This window comes from Meleagris gallopavo, chromosome 2, assembly GCF_905368555.1.
Source record: "Meleagris gallopavo chromosome 2, MGAL_WU_HG_1.1, whole genome shotgun sequence".
Taxonomy (NCBI): Eukaryota; Metazoa; Chordata; class Aves; order Galliformes; family Phasianidae; genus Meleagris; species Meleagris gallopavo.
Genome location: NC_139405.1, coordinates 51,001,477 through 51,016,505, shown reverse-complemented (window position 1 = coordinate 51,016,505; position 15,029 = coordinate 51,001,477). Strand labels below are relative to the sequence as shown.

The following is a 15,029-nucleotide window of genomic DNA, read 5'->3' as shown; positions in this document are numbered from 1 at the left end:
GCTGCTCTCTTAACACCACAAATACAACACGATATCTAAGGGAATCCATGTATCCCGACTCTGACCTGTTGTCGCCTTCTCCTGAAAAAGACTATGTCAGAACTGTCAGTAACAAAGTGCTGTTTACACAGCAGTAATGAACGGCCTTGGCCTTGGAAGGCAGTCAGCAGAAATATGTAATCAATAAATGTGGCTATTAATGGCTGGAAATTGTTCCTGGCTTTGATATAAGCCACCAGTAATCCCTCATGCTGCTTAGCCTCCAGCAGTCCAACTCTCCCTCACAATGAGGATCACTGACTTCATTTATTTGACTGCAAATATTCTAAGTTCAAAATCCCAGGTGCACTCAGGTATGTGAAAAAACAAAGCAGTAATTTTGCTTTGTTTTTTTTCTCCTCCAAGTCTCACTGAGTTTGTAAGTTACATCCTTCTTCATGTCATCGTAATATTCAGATAGTCTGTTACAGCAGTATAACAAAGCTAGACTTTTTGCTAAGTCTAATACAGGCTCACCTTATGCTTCAGGAGCTATTACAAAAGGTTATTACATACATGCATGAATTCTCTGTGGCTTGTTTTTTTCTACATGCTGAGACACAGGAAGTACACATCCTGTTAATCATAGAATCACGGAATATCCCAAGTTGGAAGGGACCCACAAGGGCCACTGAGTTCAAAGCCTGGCTCCACACAGGTTCACCCCAAATTCAAATCACATAAGAGTTCCCTCTGTTGTAATCAGCCTTATCCTTTTTCATGCATTCTGAAAGCAATACCGAATGCCAATTGCTTGGCCTGCTACAAGCAAATCAGAGAAAGCTCACTTTTCATACTCACCCCTGACAAAAAAGGAAAAAAAAAATAGCAGCACAACAAGCAACAAACCTTCCTGACACTCAAATGTCAAATTTTGCGATGCTCAGAAAGCACAACTCTGTTGGTTTGTACACGTAGGACTTGCAAAGCATTCAGTTATAGAGATACTTGTGCTCACACGTATACTTCTTGCCTTGCTTGTTTTGTACTTTCTCCTGTCAGTACCATGGGCAGTGCTGTCACCCTGCCTGTTAGGTTCTCCAGCAATGTACTATGCACTGTAAAAGCCATTGAATCAAGCATGACTTTCAGGAAGTGCAACTATTTGGCCAAAAGTTTTCTCTGCTGGACATCTGAATGCAGACTGATGTTATGCTAGAGGTGTGTCAGCCATTTCTAAGGAGACAAGGAGAGAAGGGGGGCTGCTTTGCTCCATTACTGTCACCCTTCTGCTTGCTATGGATCTGACTTGCAGTTGGCTGGAGGAAAGAAGCAATACTGCTTTCTGGAGAGGTGTCTTTTCCTTCCATGAGAGATTACACAAGCTTGGTTATGCCACAAGCCTTAAATATAGTGGAGCCATAGCTACTCAGAAAGTCTAGTTACCAATGTATCAATGATGTTCTGATATCCATAATTCAGGGGGACTACGAGAAGAAAGCCAAACTTTTCATGAAATCTATTTCACTCCTGCAACAGGGCTACACATCACAACAGAGTTCCTGGGCTCTTTCCACAGCTCCCATGACAGCCAGCACTGTACATGTGAACATAGATCTGGTCCCTGTGCTGAGTGAAAGAGGAAGTTCAGTACAAGGAGACTGTCAAGCTGCAACCAGAAGAGGTTAAGAACTGGGACAAAAGATAGAAGGAATTTAAGAGAAATATATGCGCCTGGCTGCATCAGACGAGCCAGAAGAACTGAGCAAGGTGACCTGATAGGGGATCTGGTATTTTCAGCAACTGAAGATATCCACTGAAGTGCCACTTTTTGCTACATGAAGGGCAACCAGTTACTAATTACTCCTTTAAGTCTAGCCAGTTTCTAGTATAGTCAGACATTTTACCAACATATGAGAAAAATTGTTCTCAAGTTGCATTTCATTAAATAGAAAGAGTAACATGCATAAGAACAATGTTAAAGGAGGGCATATTAAAAAAGTCACCAAATCACTGAATTGCCACCCCACATGCCTGCACATCAGTCTGTAAATCAGAGAAGCTTCCCTTTGTCCTTCCACACTTTAGGACAAAAGTTTCATTCTAATAGCTTTATTTATTTATTTATTTGTTGTTGTTGTTGAATTTGTTGCAGGAGGTCTTCTTTACAGCATTCTTCAGGACAGTTTGGTAATATCTGCATGCACAAATCTAAAACAAGTTCTTTGTAACCTCAGTACTGGCATTGAGAAAACCAAATGAAACTAACGACAACTAGAAAAACCAAGCTATCAACTAGCACCAATAAAGTGCTTTCACCACTGTATTTTAGGCCTAATATCACACAGCCACACACACATCTGTAAGGAAATATGTCACTCGTTCTTCTTTCACGGCGGCTTCGCCCCCCTCCCTTTTACAATTCTTTTCCAAATATTGTACTGGGAGAGGTTCATACAGAAAGATGACTAAATACAGTGAGTATTTCTCATAAAAGTTCAGTACAGTATGTGCCAGGAAAATGGCACTGAAATCCTGCATCTTACCGTTTCATAAAACTGTGCCTGCTGCTCCAAATAAAGACGAATGACACTGTTGTAGTCATAAATCCGGTTACTGTGGAAGTGATTCATCTCAGCTGCAATTAGATCCAGGAGGCAAATCATTTAAGAGAAGTGTTCATAGTTAGGAAAGGTTTCCCTTACTTCAGGTTAGTTACTGTGCAACAAGCTCAGTGTCCAGCTCTGCCACTATATTTACTATTCACGTGCCCACAGTCTTTATCCTGCAGTACTGAAGTTATGATGGAACCATACATAGAATTGGTAGGGTATCAAATGCTCACTGCTGAAGCACCAATGCTTAAAGCCAATATTGTTACAATATTCAGATGTACAAAGATTTGATAAAGAAAACAAACAGGATTTTGTCTTAGTGAAGTTAATTGTCCTCTTGGGAAGTTTTTCAAACATATTTGGCTTGGGAATTCAGACTTCCAAGGGTATAAATAAGTTAAGGCACAGCTGTAAACATTTAGATAAAACAAAGATACAGCCAGTAGTTTGACCCATTCTTGACTGTTTCAGAAGGAATCTGAGAAACTGCACTACTGAAGCCATTCTTTTCACCACTTTCTGCATCTTTTGTCAGATGACAGCTTATAGCTGAAATAAGTGAAATGTATTTTGAGATATCAATAGAGGAAGAAAAAACATTTGAGACTGCAACAGCCATCCTCGAGGTCTTTTCCCACGATTACCACTTGAACAGTACAATACTTTTGCAGCACTGCATCCAGGAAGTAAATGGTGGGAAAAGGAAGGGGGGAGATTTTTGTTCTTTTAATGGCTCTGTGTGCTGCACTGCCTTCTCTCTGTAAAATACTAAGTACTCTTAGCTTCAAGTTACCTAAAAGAAGCTAAAACACTCAGCAATGAGTAACCACATTGAAGGCAGTACCAGGATATAACCTGCAGGTCTGAACTCTGACTCCTCAATTCCCTTTTTTTTTTTTAAGGTGCAGTGTATTACATCTCCTATTTCCAACATCTCTAACCTAAAAAGTTTGAAGAACATCCAGGAAATTAAGTCTTATCTACAAGAATATGACACTCAGCTGGATCATGTCTGATTAAACTCTGAGTCAGAAAAACACATGCATGTTCTCATCTGCTTCCTGCACCAAGGCCCATGGCTTTGCTTTATTTTGAGACTCGCTGTCATTTCAAAATGAAAGAATTAGTACTCTGGGATGCTCTTATTTCAAATGTCATACTGCTACTGCAGAAAATACACATTTTGGAAATGCAATTAAAAGCAAACAAAAGAAGAAAAACAAAAAAGGGAGGCAGGAAAGCAGCTGTAATTCTAGGAAAACAAATAGGTAACAACAATTCCTGGTAAAACAAAGATTCTTTGCCAAGGTTTTTTTCTTAAAAATCCTTCAGCTCTACAATATTGCCATTTAGCTCCAAATTTGTTTTACCTTGTAGTGCATAAGCCATTGTGCTCACACGTTTCACCATATTCTGTTTGTCCTGTGGTGTTATTTTACTGGTTGCAACTAATTTGTCACTTTCCTTCACTCTTTCTATCGCTCCCTGTAAAAACCAAATGAAGAAAGATTAAACAAGTAGCCAACTTAAAGGTCTTCACAGTCATCTAAAATTCCACTAGCCACATTTTAATTTTGCACACTATATACACAGAATGACTGATAGGTTTGTTATTTTGCTTCACTGCTTGCAAGACGTGACTTAAAACACAGGCAGGAATGTGGTAAGCAAGAAATTGAGTTTGGTAAAGGCAGTAATAAGCAAAGATACATAGACAGGAGACAAAAAGATCAGGTTCCAAAATTGAGCTGAGTGACACAGGAGACACCAAAAGCTTCCAACTACCAAATGTACCACTGTAGAACATTATCCACATGTTATACAATATTCAGAAAACAAACACTGTTTTCCAAGAGACTACAATTCACTGCAATATAACATGATTCAAGAAAACCCTCAAGTCACAAGCAAGAACAGTAAAAAGAAATGCCTCCTCCTTAACAGTGGATTTAGACTGCACTTTCCTTTTCATGCCGAACAATATTCAAAAAACCCTGTTTATGCTGTTGGAATAACATTTGTTCTTCCCCATGCAGGTCTTCCCACTGCCCAACTCTTACGAGTAAAGGTCCCTCACATACCTTATGAGCTCCTATGATGTCAGGGAAGCAACCAAGAAATCCCTTATATTCATGATTTGTTTCCATCAGGAAGTGCAGATCTTTCTTTGGCTAATAAATAAAGCGTATGTATTATTAAAACTACCTGAGACATTAATATCACAGACACAGTAAAGAAATAACAATGCCAATAAATGGGTTGGGGAAGAAAGGGAAGACTAGAGAAAAGTAAGTGAAAAGCTTAATTGTTGGAAAAAAATTGCAATTTTTTCCAAATTTAAACATGTCTTTATTAAAATATAAGCTCTTTGAGCACCAATAAGCAAAAGCCTCAGTTCTTTGTTCTCCTTAACACTGGCCTATCAAGTGAGGTGCTTTCCCCCAAATTCTCACAGGATTTTCTAGTCCTAGCAACTGCAGTTTCAAGCAACAACCCCATTGCATATATGTGTACCTACACAGGTGCACCTCCTTAGTTGCTTGCTTGTGAGGCTGTGTAAGAGCTTCCAGATTCAACCTTCAAATTAGGCTCTATATTTTGGAAATCTTAAACACTCTGCAAACACTGATTTATAGCTTAAACACCAATATAAAATCTGGATTTATTTAAACTAGATTGTTACTGTAGCAGGCAATTGCACAGCAAGACATAATGAAAAGTAGGAAGATTTGGATCTTGTAGACATCTGGGGTACACAGGGTAAGATTGAATCCTATCCTTGATTAAATCTCATTCCATTGTGTAATGAACAAAGTTCACTGACATCAAGAAACAAATACATGTTAAGGTAAAATAATCATTTTAGCATTTTAGAAGCCAAAATGGCTTTCTGTTCCAAGAGAAATACCTTCTTATTGCTTCCTTCCCAAACTGACACAGAATCATAGAATCATTGGAGTTGGAAAGTACCTTTAAAGGCTATCTAGTCCAATTCTCCTGCAGTGAACAGGGACACCTACAGCTACATCAGGTTACTCAGAGCCTAGTCCAGCCTGACCTCGAGTATCTCCAGGGATGGGGCATCCGCCACCTTTCTGGGTATCCTTTTCCAGTGCCTCATGACCCTTATTATAAAAAAAACTTTTTCCTTATTTCCCATCTAAATTTCCCCTCTTTTAGTTTGAAACCACTTTCTCTTGTCCTATCACAAGAGAGCTTACTAAACAGTCTGTCCCTTTCTTTCTTACAACTGCCCTTTAGATACCAAAAGGCCACTCTTTTCTCCACAGTGCCTTCTCCAGGCTGACTAGCCCCAGCCCTCTCAGCCTGGTGAGGGTGCATTTAAAAGTATTAATAGCAGTTTCACTTAAGTGGTCTGCATCATTAGCATTTGTTACATTTTAGTAAGAGAAAAAGAGAAAGAATAGTCAGATCCACATAGGTAATGTATTTGTACATGCTATGTCAGTGTGAGCAATGTGTGTCACAATGCTTCTACCTGATCTGCTACAAGACTGGCGATTTCTTCATAGGTTTTTCCTGCTTCTGTTATTGCTTCATTGAGATCAGATTCCCCTAAAAGTGAACACCAGTGTTTAAATTACAGTCACATCTTGACTCGAGACAAGTTTCTGAAATACAGTCTTTTATAATTACACAAGCCTACTCATCATTTCATAACCCAAAATAATAGAAAGGTTGGAAAAATATTGGTTTTATACCATTAAAGAAGGAAAACTATTAAGATCTTGTACAAAATGAATACTGAAGGGACCATACACTGTTCTATCATATCAGCACCATTCATTTCCACGCTTCAAAATTATATGTTATTTAGAAATACAGGTATTCCCCCACAGGGAGCATCAGGAAGCCTACTAAAGTAAGAAGGAAGGAAGGGAGAACAAGGAGGGTGACACTAGGAGATAAACCAACAGTGTTCAAGAGAGATCTGAAGTTCTGTTTTTTTTTTAACAAATTATTTTCATACCTGACAAGCAGCACTTTCTCCATAATGCCCTATGGAACAGTGATGCTACCCTTAAGATTTCCAGCAGTCCTAGATTGTAATTATTAAAAGGCATGAAGGGGAAAAAGAGGCCCTACTAACATTTTCTCATTGCCAACAAGCTTTCTCAGCTTTTAGGGAGCTCTTCTATCATATTTTCAAGCACAGTAAGAATCTCTGCTTTTGAGAATAAGCTTCCAACTTTCATCATCACATGAAACAAATAAAAGGCTGCAGAAGCTACATGGAAAAATACTAACATCACCACAAATCCTAAGCTAGGCAACACCACAGGCACTAATAACACTGTATTACTAGCAGGACATGACTATGTGAGACAAAGATAGAAACAAGCCTTACACTCTTGTTTTTTCATGCCACTTTACCTTCCCAAAACACTGTTTTTCACTTGTTTTTTTTTTTTTTGTTCTTGTTACCTTGTCCAACGCACTCAGTCAACAGTATGGAGAGCGAATCAAGATAGAGAAGGTGGAAAGTTTAATTTGCAGTTACCAAATATTAGCTTATGAAAATGTTATCCTTTCAGACACACCTTGATACTGGGCAGAAGTTAACAGCCTTTAAAGAACATTCTGTTTTTATTCTATAGAATATTTATCAATGACTTAACTGAAAATTACCAAATGTCGATTTCATTAGTGATTGATTCGAACATTAAAATAGTTTCTTCTATAGATCTTTAACAAATTATTTTATGTCCTACAGCACTCTTTCATTTCAGCATGTCCTAAAGGAAACAGAGTAAAGACTAAATGTTGCTTAAGGTCTATCAGTCAATTCTTACATTCCATTAGACTAGTTTTATGATGGCAAAAGCTTTGACAGAAGGCTCATTATCTTAAGCACTAGTAAGCCCAGCAATACAAACATGGCTAAAGAAACAGTTGTTTTTCTCCTATTTAAGCTCGTTATGATAAAACAACAATAATACCATTGAGACACCAAAAAGGTATGTAATTCAAAAGTTATCCTCTTCCTATTAAACTATAAAAAAAAAAATAATCAGAGAGATCAGTTCCTCAGGGAGGAAAGTGATTTCACTATTTTGGAATTGCATAGGTCTGTTGAAAAGTAACCTTGAGTTTAACTTAACTGTTGCTTAGGCAACTGCTAGATTTCTAGGACAAAACATCGTGTGATTTTTATTCAGTTCAGAAGCCAGGTTGGTCTAGGTATTGCTGTTCATTTTGTAATTCCATAAAAAGAAAATGACCTTTCCTATCTGAGTATAAAAAAGGAAAAAAGAGTACATGTATTCAAGTAAAAAGAAAACCTCCCTGCTTCTGAACTCACCCAAGGGACTTCCATATACTGGAGATGCAAATAAGCCCTCCAAACACATGCTTTTTCAGTGGGGGCAGTGGAGCTCAGAGTCTGCTGCTTCTAGCAGGAACAGGATTAACAGGCATTCACTCTGCTATGGAAGTGTACCCTTAATGATACAGGTAAGAGTTGTTCCAGAGAACGGATCACAATAATAGACAGTTACATGAGAGGCAGAATAATATCTGCAGCTCCTCACATTGCATTCTTGTCTTCTGCAATCTCTTTCTCAGGCCATGCTATGGCAGTCTTAAAGAGTCAGATTTCACCTGTCACTTGCTGCACCCTTCAAGTTAAAATACACATCAGCAGAGTCAGGTCGTGCTCCATCAGTCAGTCCCCAAACCAAGCTACCTTTCTGAAGTTACTGCATGCAATTCACATGCTCACACATCAGAGCAACTCAAATTCCACCAGCACATTGCTCCCATTAATTGCTGTAAGCGTGGGTTTCGGTAAGAGTCTTTTTACTTGGACAAGTCCACTTTTTTAACATTCTCAGCTTCTCAAGAGCTGTGCAAGATGCTAAGCTGGGAGTGGGTAGCTCAACTTGAGCCATGAAGGCTGAACCGGGTCCCAGTTCAAGGATATAGACAGGATGCTCTTTAATGAAAGGAGAAAAAGGAGGCCCATGTGCTGCTGGCATCTACAACAAAACTAAAGTAGTGTTCATTACCCATATTCCCAAGAGAAATGGAAAGGCCTTCAAAGTTTTGATTAAAGATGCATGTAGAAAGACCAATTAAGAAGTCCAGTAGTATTCTACAGATATTTTAACACAGTCATGAGGAGAAACTGATATTTTCACTGCTTCACAGGCTTGCCTGCGTGCTGTTACAGGGATGCGAAGGAAGATGTAAAAGCGTGAGGAGTCTTATGGAAACGTTCAACAGAGCACCTCTCAAGAGTTTAGCTGGTTGGTAGATGCCAACAGCAATCACATCTGAGGGAATACACTGGCCATGTTGAGGGAACAAATATTCCATAAGGTGTGATTAATTTTTGTCAAGAAGTAATTTTTTTTCCCCCTCAAAGTACGTTTTAAGAGAATCCAGGAGTAGGAAAAAGATCAAGATTGATGTACTAAGAAACAACATGTAGCAAGACTTTTCTTGGTGCAAAGTACTTCTGAGACTTGCCACGTTCAGCACTCAAGCAGCCTGGAAGGCAAGATATGCCTGCGGCTAACTGGTACAACCGTGAAGCTTACATGCAACTTACCTAAGAAAATTCTTGAGGGGTGATGTAGGATTAAGAAATTTCACTACAGTGGAATGGCATACCATAGCATTTGACACCATATAAGAGAAGCTGTAGTATTTAAGGCTGCATTAAATGCAGATCATCACACAATGCATTAAGACGGGCAACTCAGTGCCAGGCTGCAAGACACTTGCAGACATATTCTGGAACTTTCCAACATATATTTCTGGACTAAAATCATACTTTCAAAGCACTTGTTCCTAAAATGGATTGGACAGTACAGAGGCCCATGGCCAAGTTACAGGAAAACCTTTCAGTGTATCATTAATAGTTTTAAAAGTACCCACGCCTCTGCAAATACTGGAGCCAAATTCTTTGTATGCCCTGTGGTGGGAATGAATTGATAAGGCTCATTTTGCAGCATAAGAAAAACAACTTGAGTGAATCAGCTTAACACAGGTATCTTGACTGGTGCTATCTTAAACATTTTAGACTGAAGTTAGGAGAGAAGGAAGTGGACATTCAATGTAAGGCTCTGTAGAGCAAGCAGGCAGCACTGAAGAAAGAGTTAAGGACAACAGATTTGTCCCATACAAACTGCAAATGAACTGACATACCAGATACGTTGCTAGAAGTCAGCTACCAGTAGCTGGAAATGCTCATGTAACAAAACTGCCATCTTCAGTGGTCTACACAATTAAACTTCCAGAATTTATCATCAGAAGTAAACAAGCACAGGGAAGTTGGGTATGAGTCAGGATGAAGAAGATGAAGTGATCAAGCTACCAACAGAAACTGAACTGAATCCTTTTCAGTATGGTCAAAGGAACCAATCTTCTTTATTGAAAGTCCAGAAAAATCATACCCCATACTCAGTCTAGCTAATACTTCTTTGTTTGAAAGAATAGGTTCAGTGCTGTCTTTAAATACTGAGATTATATAAGCTGCATTCTATCAGTTTAAATTCAGGAGCTTTTATCTCTTGCACAGAGAGTCTAGTCAATCCACAGATCTCTAACTGAAGTAGCCATCAAATGAAACTGTATGCAAAGAGTGCAAAGAGCAGGCATGGCAGACTGAAGGCAGCAGTAAAGACATAAAAAACAACACGTGTACTGCATCCGTTGTCTTTTCCTGAAAATTGAAATTAAAAAGAGAAGTCCCGTATGTTCTTACTTCTGTGAAAAAACAAGCAAACACTGGTGTACCAGCTATTAAAAAAGCAAAATACATGGATTAGGAACAGAGACTATCAGTGAAAAGGGTATTCTTCCTCAGCAAAACACCAGGATGCAACCCGGTGCAGCTGGGCAAACAGCAACATCCTTGATTTGTTCTCAAGAATCACGGGGTCTACTTTTTTTTCATACCACCCAAATTGAAAGGCTGATCTACAAGTTTGCATCCTTACTTACAGCCATTATTCCTTTTCTTTTACCCCAGTAAAGATTGCACATTATAGTTCAAACAAATTTCAATCCTTTCACAAGAATTCTTGTAGCAGATTATATCTGGATAGGATTTACTGTCTTCTAACTCATGCTGAGTGCACATAGCTACACAAATTCTCTGCTTGGTTTTCATATACAAAAGTAACATTTTCAGTAAGATGCTACACTCTAATTCTGAACAAGCAAGCATCCTGTCCAAGTACAGGACAAAGATGAGAACAAACAAGAAGTATTCCAGTACTTCCAGCATCGGAGATCCTGAGTTTCAAAATGGACTGCATTTTAATACATGCTTTATGGGGAAAAAAAGTGTTAAGAATACAAATTGAGGAACAGGTTATAGCCCAAATAGTTAATGGTTAATTAAAAGTCCTAAAATAGAAAGACTTCAGGAAGTGTCTATGCATCAACCTTTAAGGTTTTAGAACAGAGCAATTTTGCTATAAAATATAAGAAAAAGAATTGTAGTTAACCTGAGAATTCCAGAGAGAATATATCTCATTAGCTCTCTTTGGGATACGAGGAAACATTTCCCAGATAACGAATTCAGCACAATACAGTAGAATTTTAAGTTTGACTTTACAGACTAAAGAGAACTTGAAAAGTCTGCAAAAATAAATTGCACTTGATTCCCTCAATTCCTCTCCTACAACTTTCATACCCAGCATGACAAACTCTTTTTCAAGGCCTTTGAAGAAGAAAGGATAAAGGATGGGAAAGGCTACAGCAGCCAACTCCCCATCTCAGTTAATGGCATACAAAAATCATGTAGTAAGTTTTTAAGTTTTTCATCCTTGTGTGGAGCTGTTGTTGCACACAACAGTTCTGCAGAAATATTTTCAAAGTTGCATTTCCTCCCCTTTCCTCTGATATAACAGAAATATAGGCCACCAAAAAAAAAAAAAAAAAAAAGCTACAGCATGTTTTGTCAGTTAGCTCAGTGATTAGATTATATATTACTCAGATGAAACTGAACTCCACCACTACCAACGCAGCACCTGATTCCAGAATGAAAGAAACAAGACCACAGATTAAAATATAAAAAACAACCATAATAAATATGGAGCAACAAGGTTTTAGTAGTTTTCCAGAAACATGACTGACATCTACATTCAAAAAGGAAAGAATCAAGACCTTTGCAAAAAAACCCCATAGCACAATGTAATTGAAATATCTTTTGCTAGCTGAAGTACAAATGAAACTGCAGAAGTACCTTGGTAACCACTAGTGCTGAAGACCAGTGCCAGGCTCTGCAGTGCTTTTCCGATCTTCTGGTATTCCTTGGGCAGTGCTGAAAGCGATAAAGGGATGGGAAAAGAGGGAAACAGAAGCAAAAATCTTTAAGATTTAATCTTAATTTGCAACATTTCCAAAACTTGAAAGAAGCATATGTCAAAACCAATGAGGTATTACACTCTTGCTAGTAGTGAAGAATTTACAATTACATTCTCACCCCCTTCACCCTGCTACAAAAGCTTCAAAACTGGATAAAGCTCTCTGCAGTTTGGATTTTTGAAGGCCACAAACAGCTGGGAAACAGTGTGCAAATGCTGTAAAAATTTCACTGCACACTTAACCTCAGTCCTCCAACTTATGTGTATAGTGAGATTTTTTTCACCCTCCTCTATAAGGAAGGTGACACGAAGCAGAAATCTAATATTCTAAAGAGACAATTAGCTTACAGACCTCTAATACCTAAACTCTCCTGAAATAATGGATTTGATAGTTAAAGAGACTAGAAACCAGGCTTATTGAGGAATAAAAGCTGATGTAACTATGTGAATTACAAAGCTGAATTCTTGAGTCCATTTATTAAAAATATATGCATAATTTGCTTCCTCACAAATTAAAAAAAAAAAAAAATGATTAATGGGTATGTGTTTATTACTAAAACTATCACCACTCCAGAGGCCTAAAAAGCAATCTGAGCAGTGAAAGCAGTTATTTTTTGTTCCCATTGTTTCAAATAAACTACCTACACTAGCAAGGAACAGAAAAAAAATAGATTTGCTTTTTGTTGTCAAATATCTGTGCTCATGAGGGTACACAGCAGTTTTTGGTTACTCTAGCATTACATACAGTTGGATTTTCAGAGGGACCCTTCTGTAGCCAGAACAAAAAAAAAAGGATTACTTTATTGATCATCTATAAAATCATTTCCCAGGAGTGAGACTACTTATGAAAACTAATGTTTCTTATGGAGCAGGTAAGATTCAGAGTTCTAAAACTCTTTTTTTCAGCCATTTACTCATTCCTGACACCCCAGTGGTAACTTCAGCAAAGAACATCTTCATTCCATTTGCATTTCTGACTGTCAGTCATTTTAAATGTTACGGAATGGAATGCATAGAAGTCATTGCTCAGGAAGTGCCAAAAATACTTCTGATTAGGAGTTCAGACTAGAACTGACAGAAATTTAAATTATTCAGTCTTTCAAGTCCAGATTTTGCTATTCTCCCTTTTCCATTCAGTATGCATGTCTGAAAAGTCAGAAGTTAAAACTGCCGATCACATCTGACTTTGTGTTTATGCAAGCTAATTAAAAGCTGCGACCACTGTAAAAATGATTACACAAAAAAAATAATTACATCCCCACAGCACTTATGTCATAAGTTTAGAGAGATTTTAACAGTGAACAGAATAATGAATTTCTGCTGTAGCACAAGTCACAGCCAACCCTTAACTACAGTGTTTCGATCATTTTCTTCTGTGACTGCAAAGCAATGCTATTGTTGTAGTCTATGCTGACAGACTCTCCTTCCCCTGACCTTTTCTTTCTACCCAGAATTGCCAGTAATGATCCCCTAGTGAAATGAGGGCTCTACAATGTTAGAGTTGTGTTTTGTGCGGTAAGAGAGTTCAGATTTAGACTATTTTTAACGTTAGCAGCAGGAGGGTCAGTGATGTGTGGAAAGAAACCTTCCTCATCAAGTGGAGGAATGTAAATAGTTTAAAACCATATCCCGCAGGTGCTAATGTAATCACTATCAGAAAAGACTGAGCTTCTACACTTCCCATTCCTGCTAGTCAGCTCCAGATATTCAACTGCAATGTAAGATTAGATACCAATGAAGAGAAACTTAGGAGGCATTCCAAGTCTGGGGACAATGTCTGGGGTGGAGAGAGTGGGGGGAAGGAAAGAACAACAACAACAAAAAAGTAGATTTGAGGAGAATTATATAACAGGTCTTTGGTAGTCAGACACTACAGCCTGCCCTGAAGTGTTTATTATGATTCTCAGCTGTAGTACCTGCTTCCTTTAATAGCTGCCTTGTGGTGGCCACAAACACTGAACACTGCTGTGGACTAGGAAATTAGTGCCCAGGCAGTCATAGGGACTTGGTGTGAAGTTCTGCAACCCTAAATATCTGCAGGAAGGAAGAGACAAGATAGGAAACAAAAAAGAAAAGAAAAGAAAAAAAGAATAGGGCTAAAGAATAAGTTATAATCAAGTTCCTCGGTGTTCTTTTTTTAATTAAAAGAAAACTTTTTGAACTCTTTTCATGTTTAAATCTCCTCTCCTAGCATGCCAAAATAAAAGGTTAATAAAGTGCAACAATTTATGACTTGATCAAAGAGACGGTCTACTTTGCCCACATCACTAAAATGTAGATGAATGACAAATAGAACAGATGCAACAAGAATTTAGATGGATGACTGGAATTATTTAACTTACAGTATTTTTAAGCCTACAGGCGGGGACCAAACAATTCTATTATGGGCAAAAACACAAAAGAACTGAAAAACCTGCTCAACTCACCCTTTCAGACACCAAAAACTGCAAGAAAGGCATATAAATCTCATTATAATTTAGGATTTCCTTTAAACTGTGCTTTGACTTACAAAAGAAACAAACAAACAGAACAAGAATGAAAACACTGTTGAGTTCAGAAGAGACACTTACGCCCTGTACACCTCTTCCAGTGCTCTTGTCCCACTGTCAGCAGCTCTTTAACTCCATCATCCATTGCTTTGGTGAACCTACCCACTGCGTCACATTTCTGTTCTCTGGGACATAAGAAAGAAGCAAAAACAAAAACAATTTAGATAGATGCAGAGAGAAGGTCGCCACACTAACAGGAAGTTAGATGTCAGAGTTATAGGAGCAGCAAAATTCATGTAACCACTGAATAAATATAATTGTTCCAGACTTTATTAAAAACTGTCCAACTACTAGCAAAATTGTTTCAGCAAATAGCATCTTTTTACTGAAGAACTATTGAACACTGCAAAACTTTAACCCAAGAACTACTGAACAGCCTGATTTGTCCACTTAGAGAATTTAGGACTTTCAAGACTATGAAAAGAATATTTCATGCTTTATTCAAGGACAAAGTTATCTTATTTGAAAGCGCAAAGCATCTGAGGAAAAACAGAAAAATACATCACAACTTCATAGCCGAATAGATTGAGAAATAACAGTTGAAT

At 38.1% G+C, this 15,029-nt stretch overlaps 1 protein-coding gene across 2 annotated transcripts in view; it reads right to left on the bottom strand.

Annotated features, from left to right (window-relative positions):
- Nucleotides 1–15,029, bottom strand: part of SNX9 (sorting nexin 9) — a 59,086-nt gene that overhangs the window by 343 nt on the left and 43,714 nt on the right. For both annotated transcript variants that reach the window (XM_085217115.1, XM_085217116.1), the window contains exons 12-17: nt 14,506–14,609; nt 11,815–11,892; nt 6,094–6,170; nt 4,676–4,765; nt 3,965–4,079; nt 2,526–2,617 (exon numbers count right to left, since the gene is read on the bottom strand). In XM_085217115.1, coding sequence (XP_085073241.1) covers nt 2,526–2,617; nt 3,965–4,079; nt 4,676–4,765; nt 6,094–6,170; nt 11,815–11,892; nt 14,506–14,609 — 556 coding nt within the window. The remainder of the gene's footprint in view (nt 1–2,525; nt 2,618–3,964; nt 4,080–4,675; nt 4,766–6,093; nt 6,171–11,814; nt 11,893–14,505; nt 14,610–15,029) is intronic.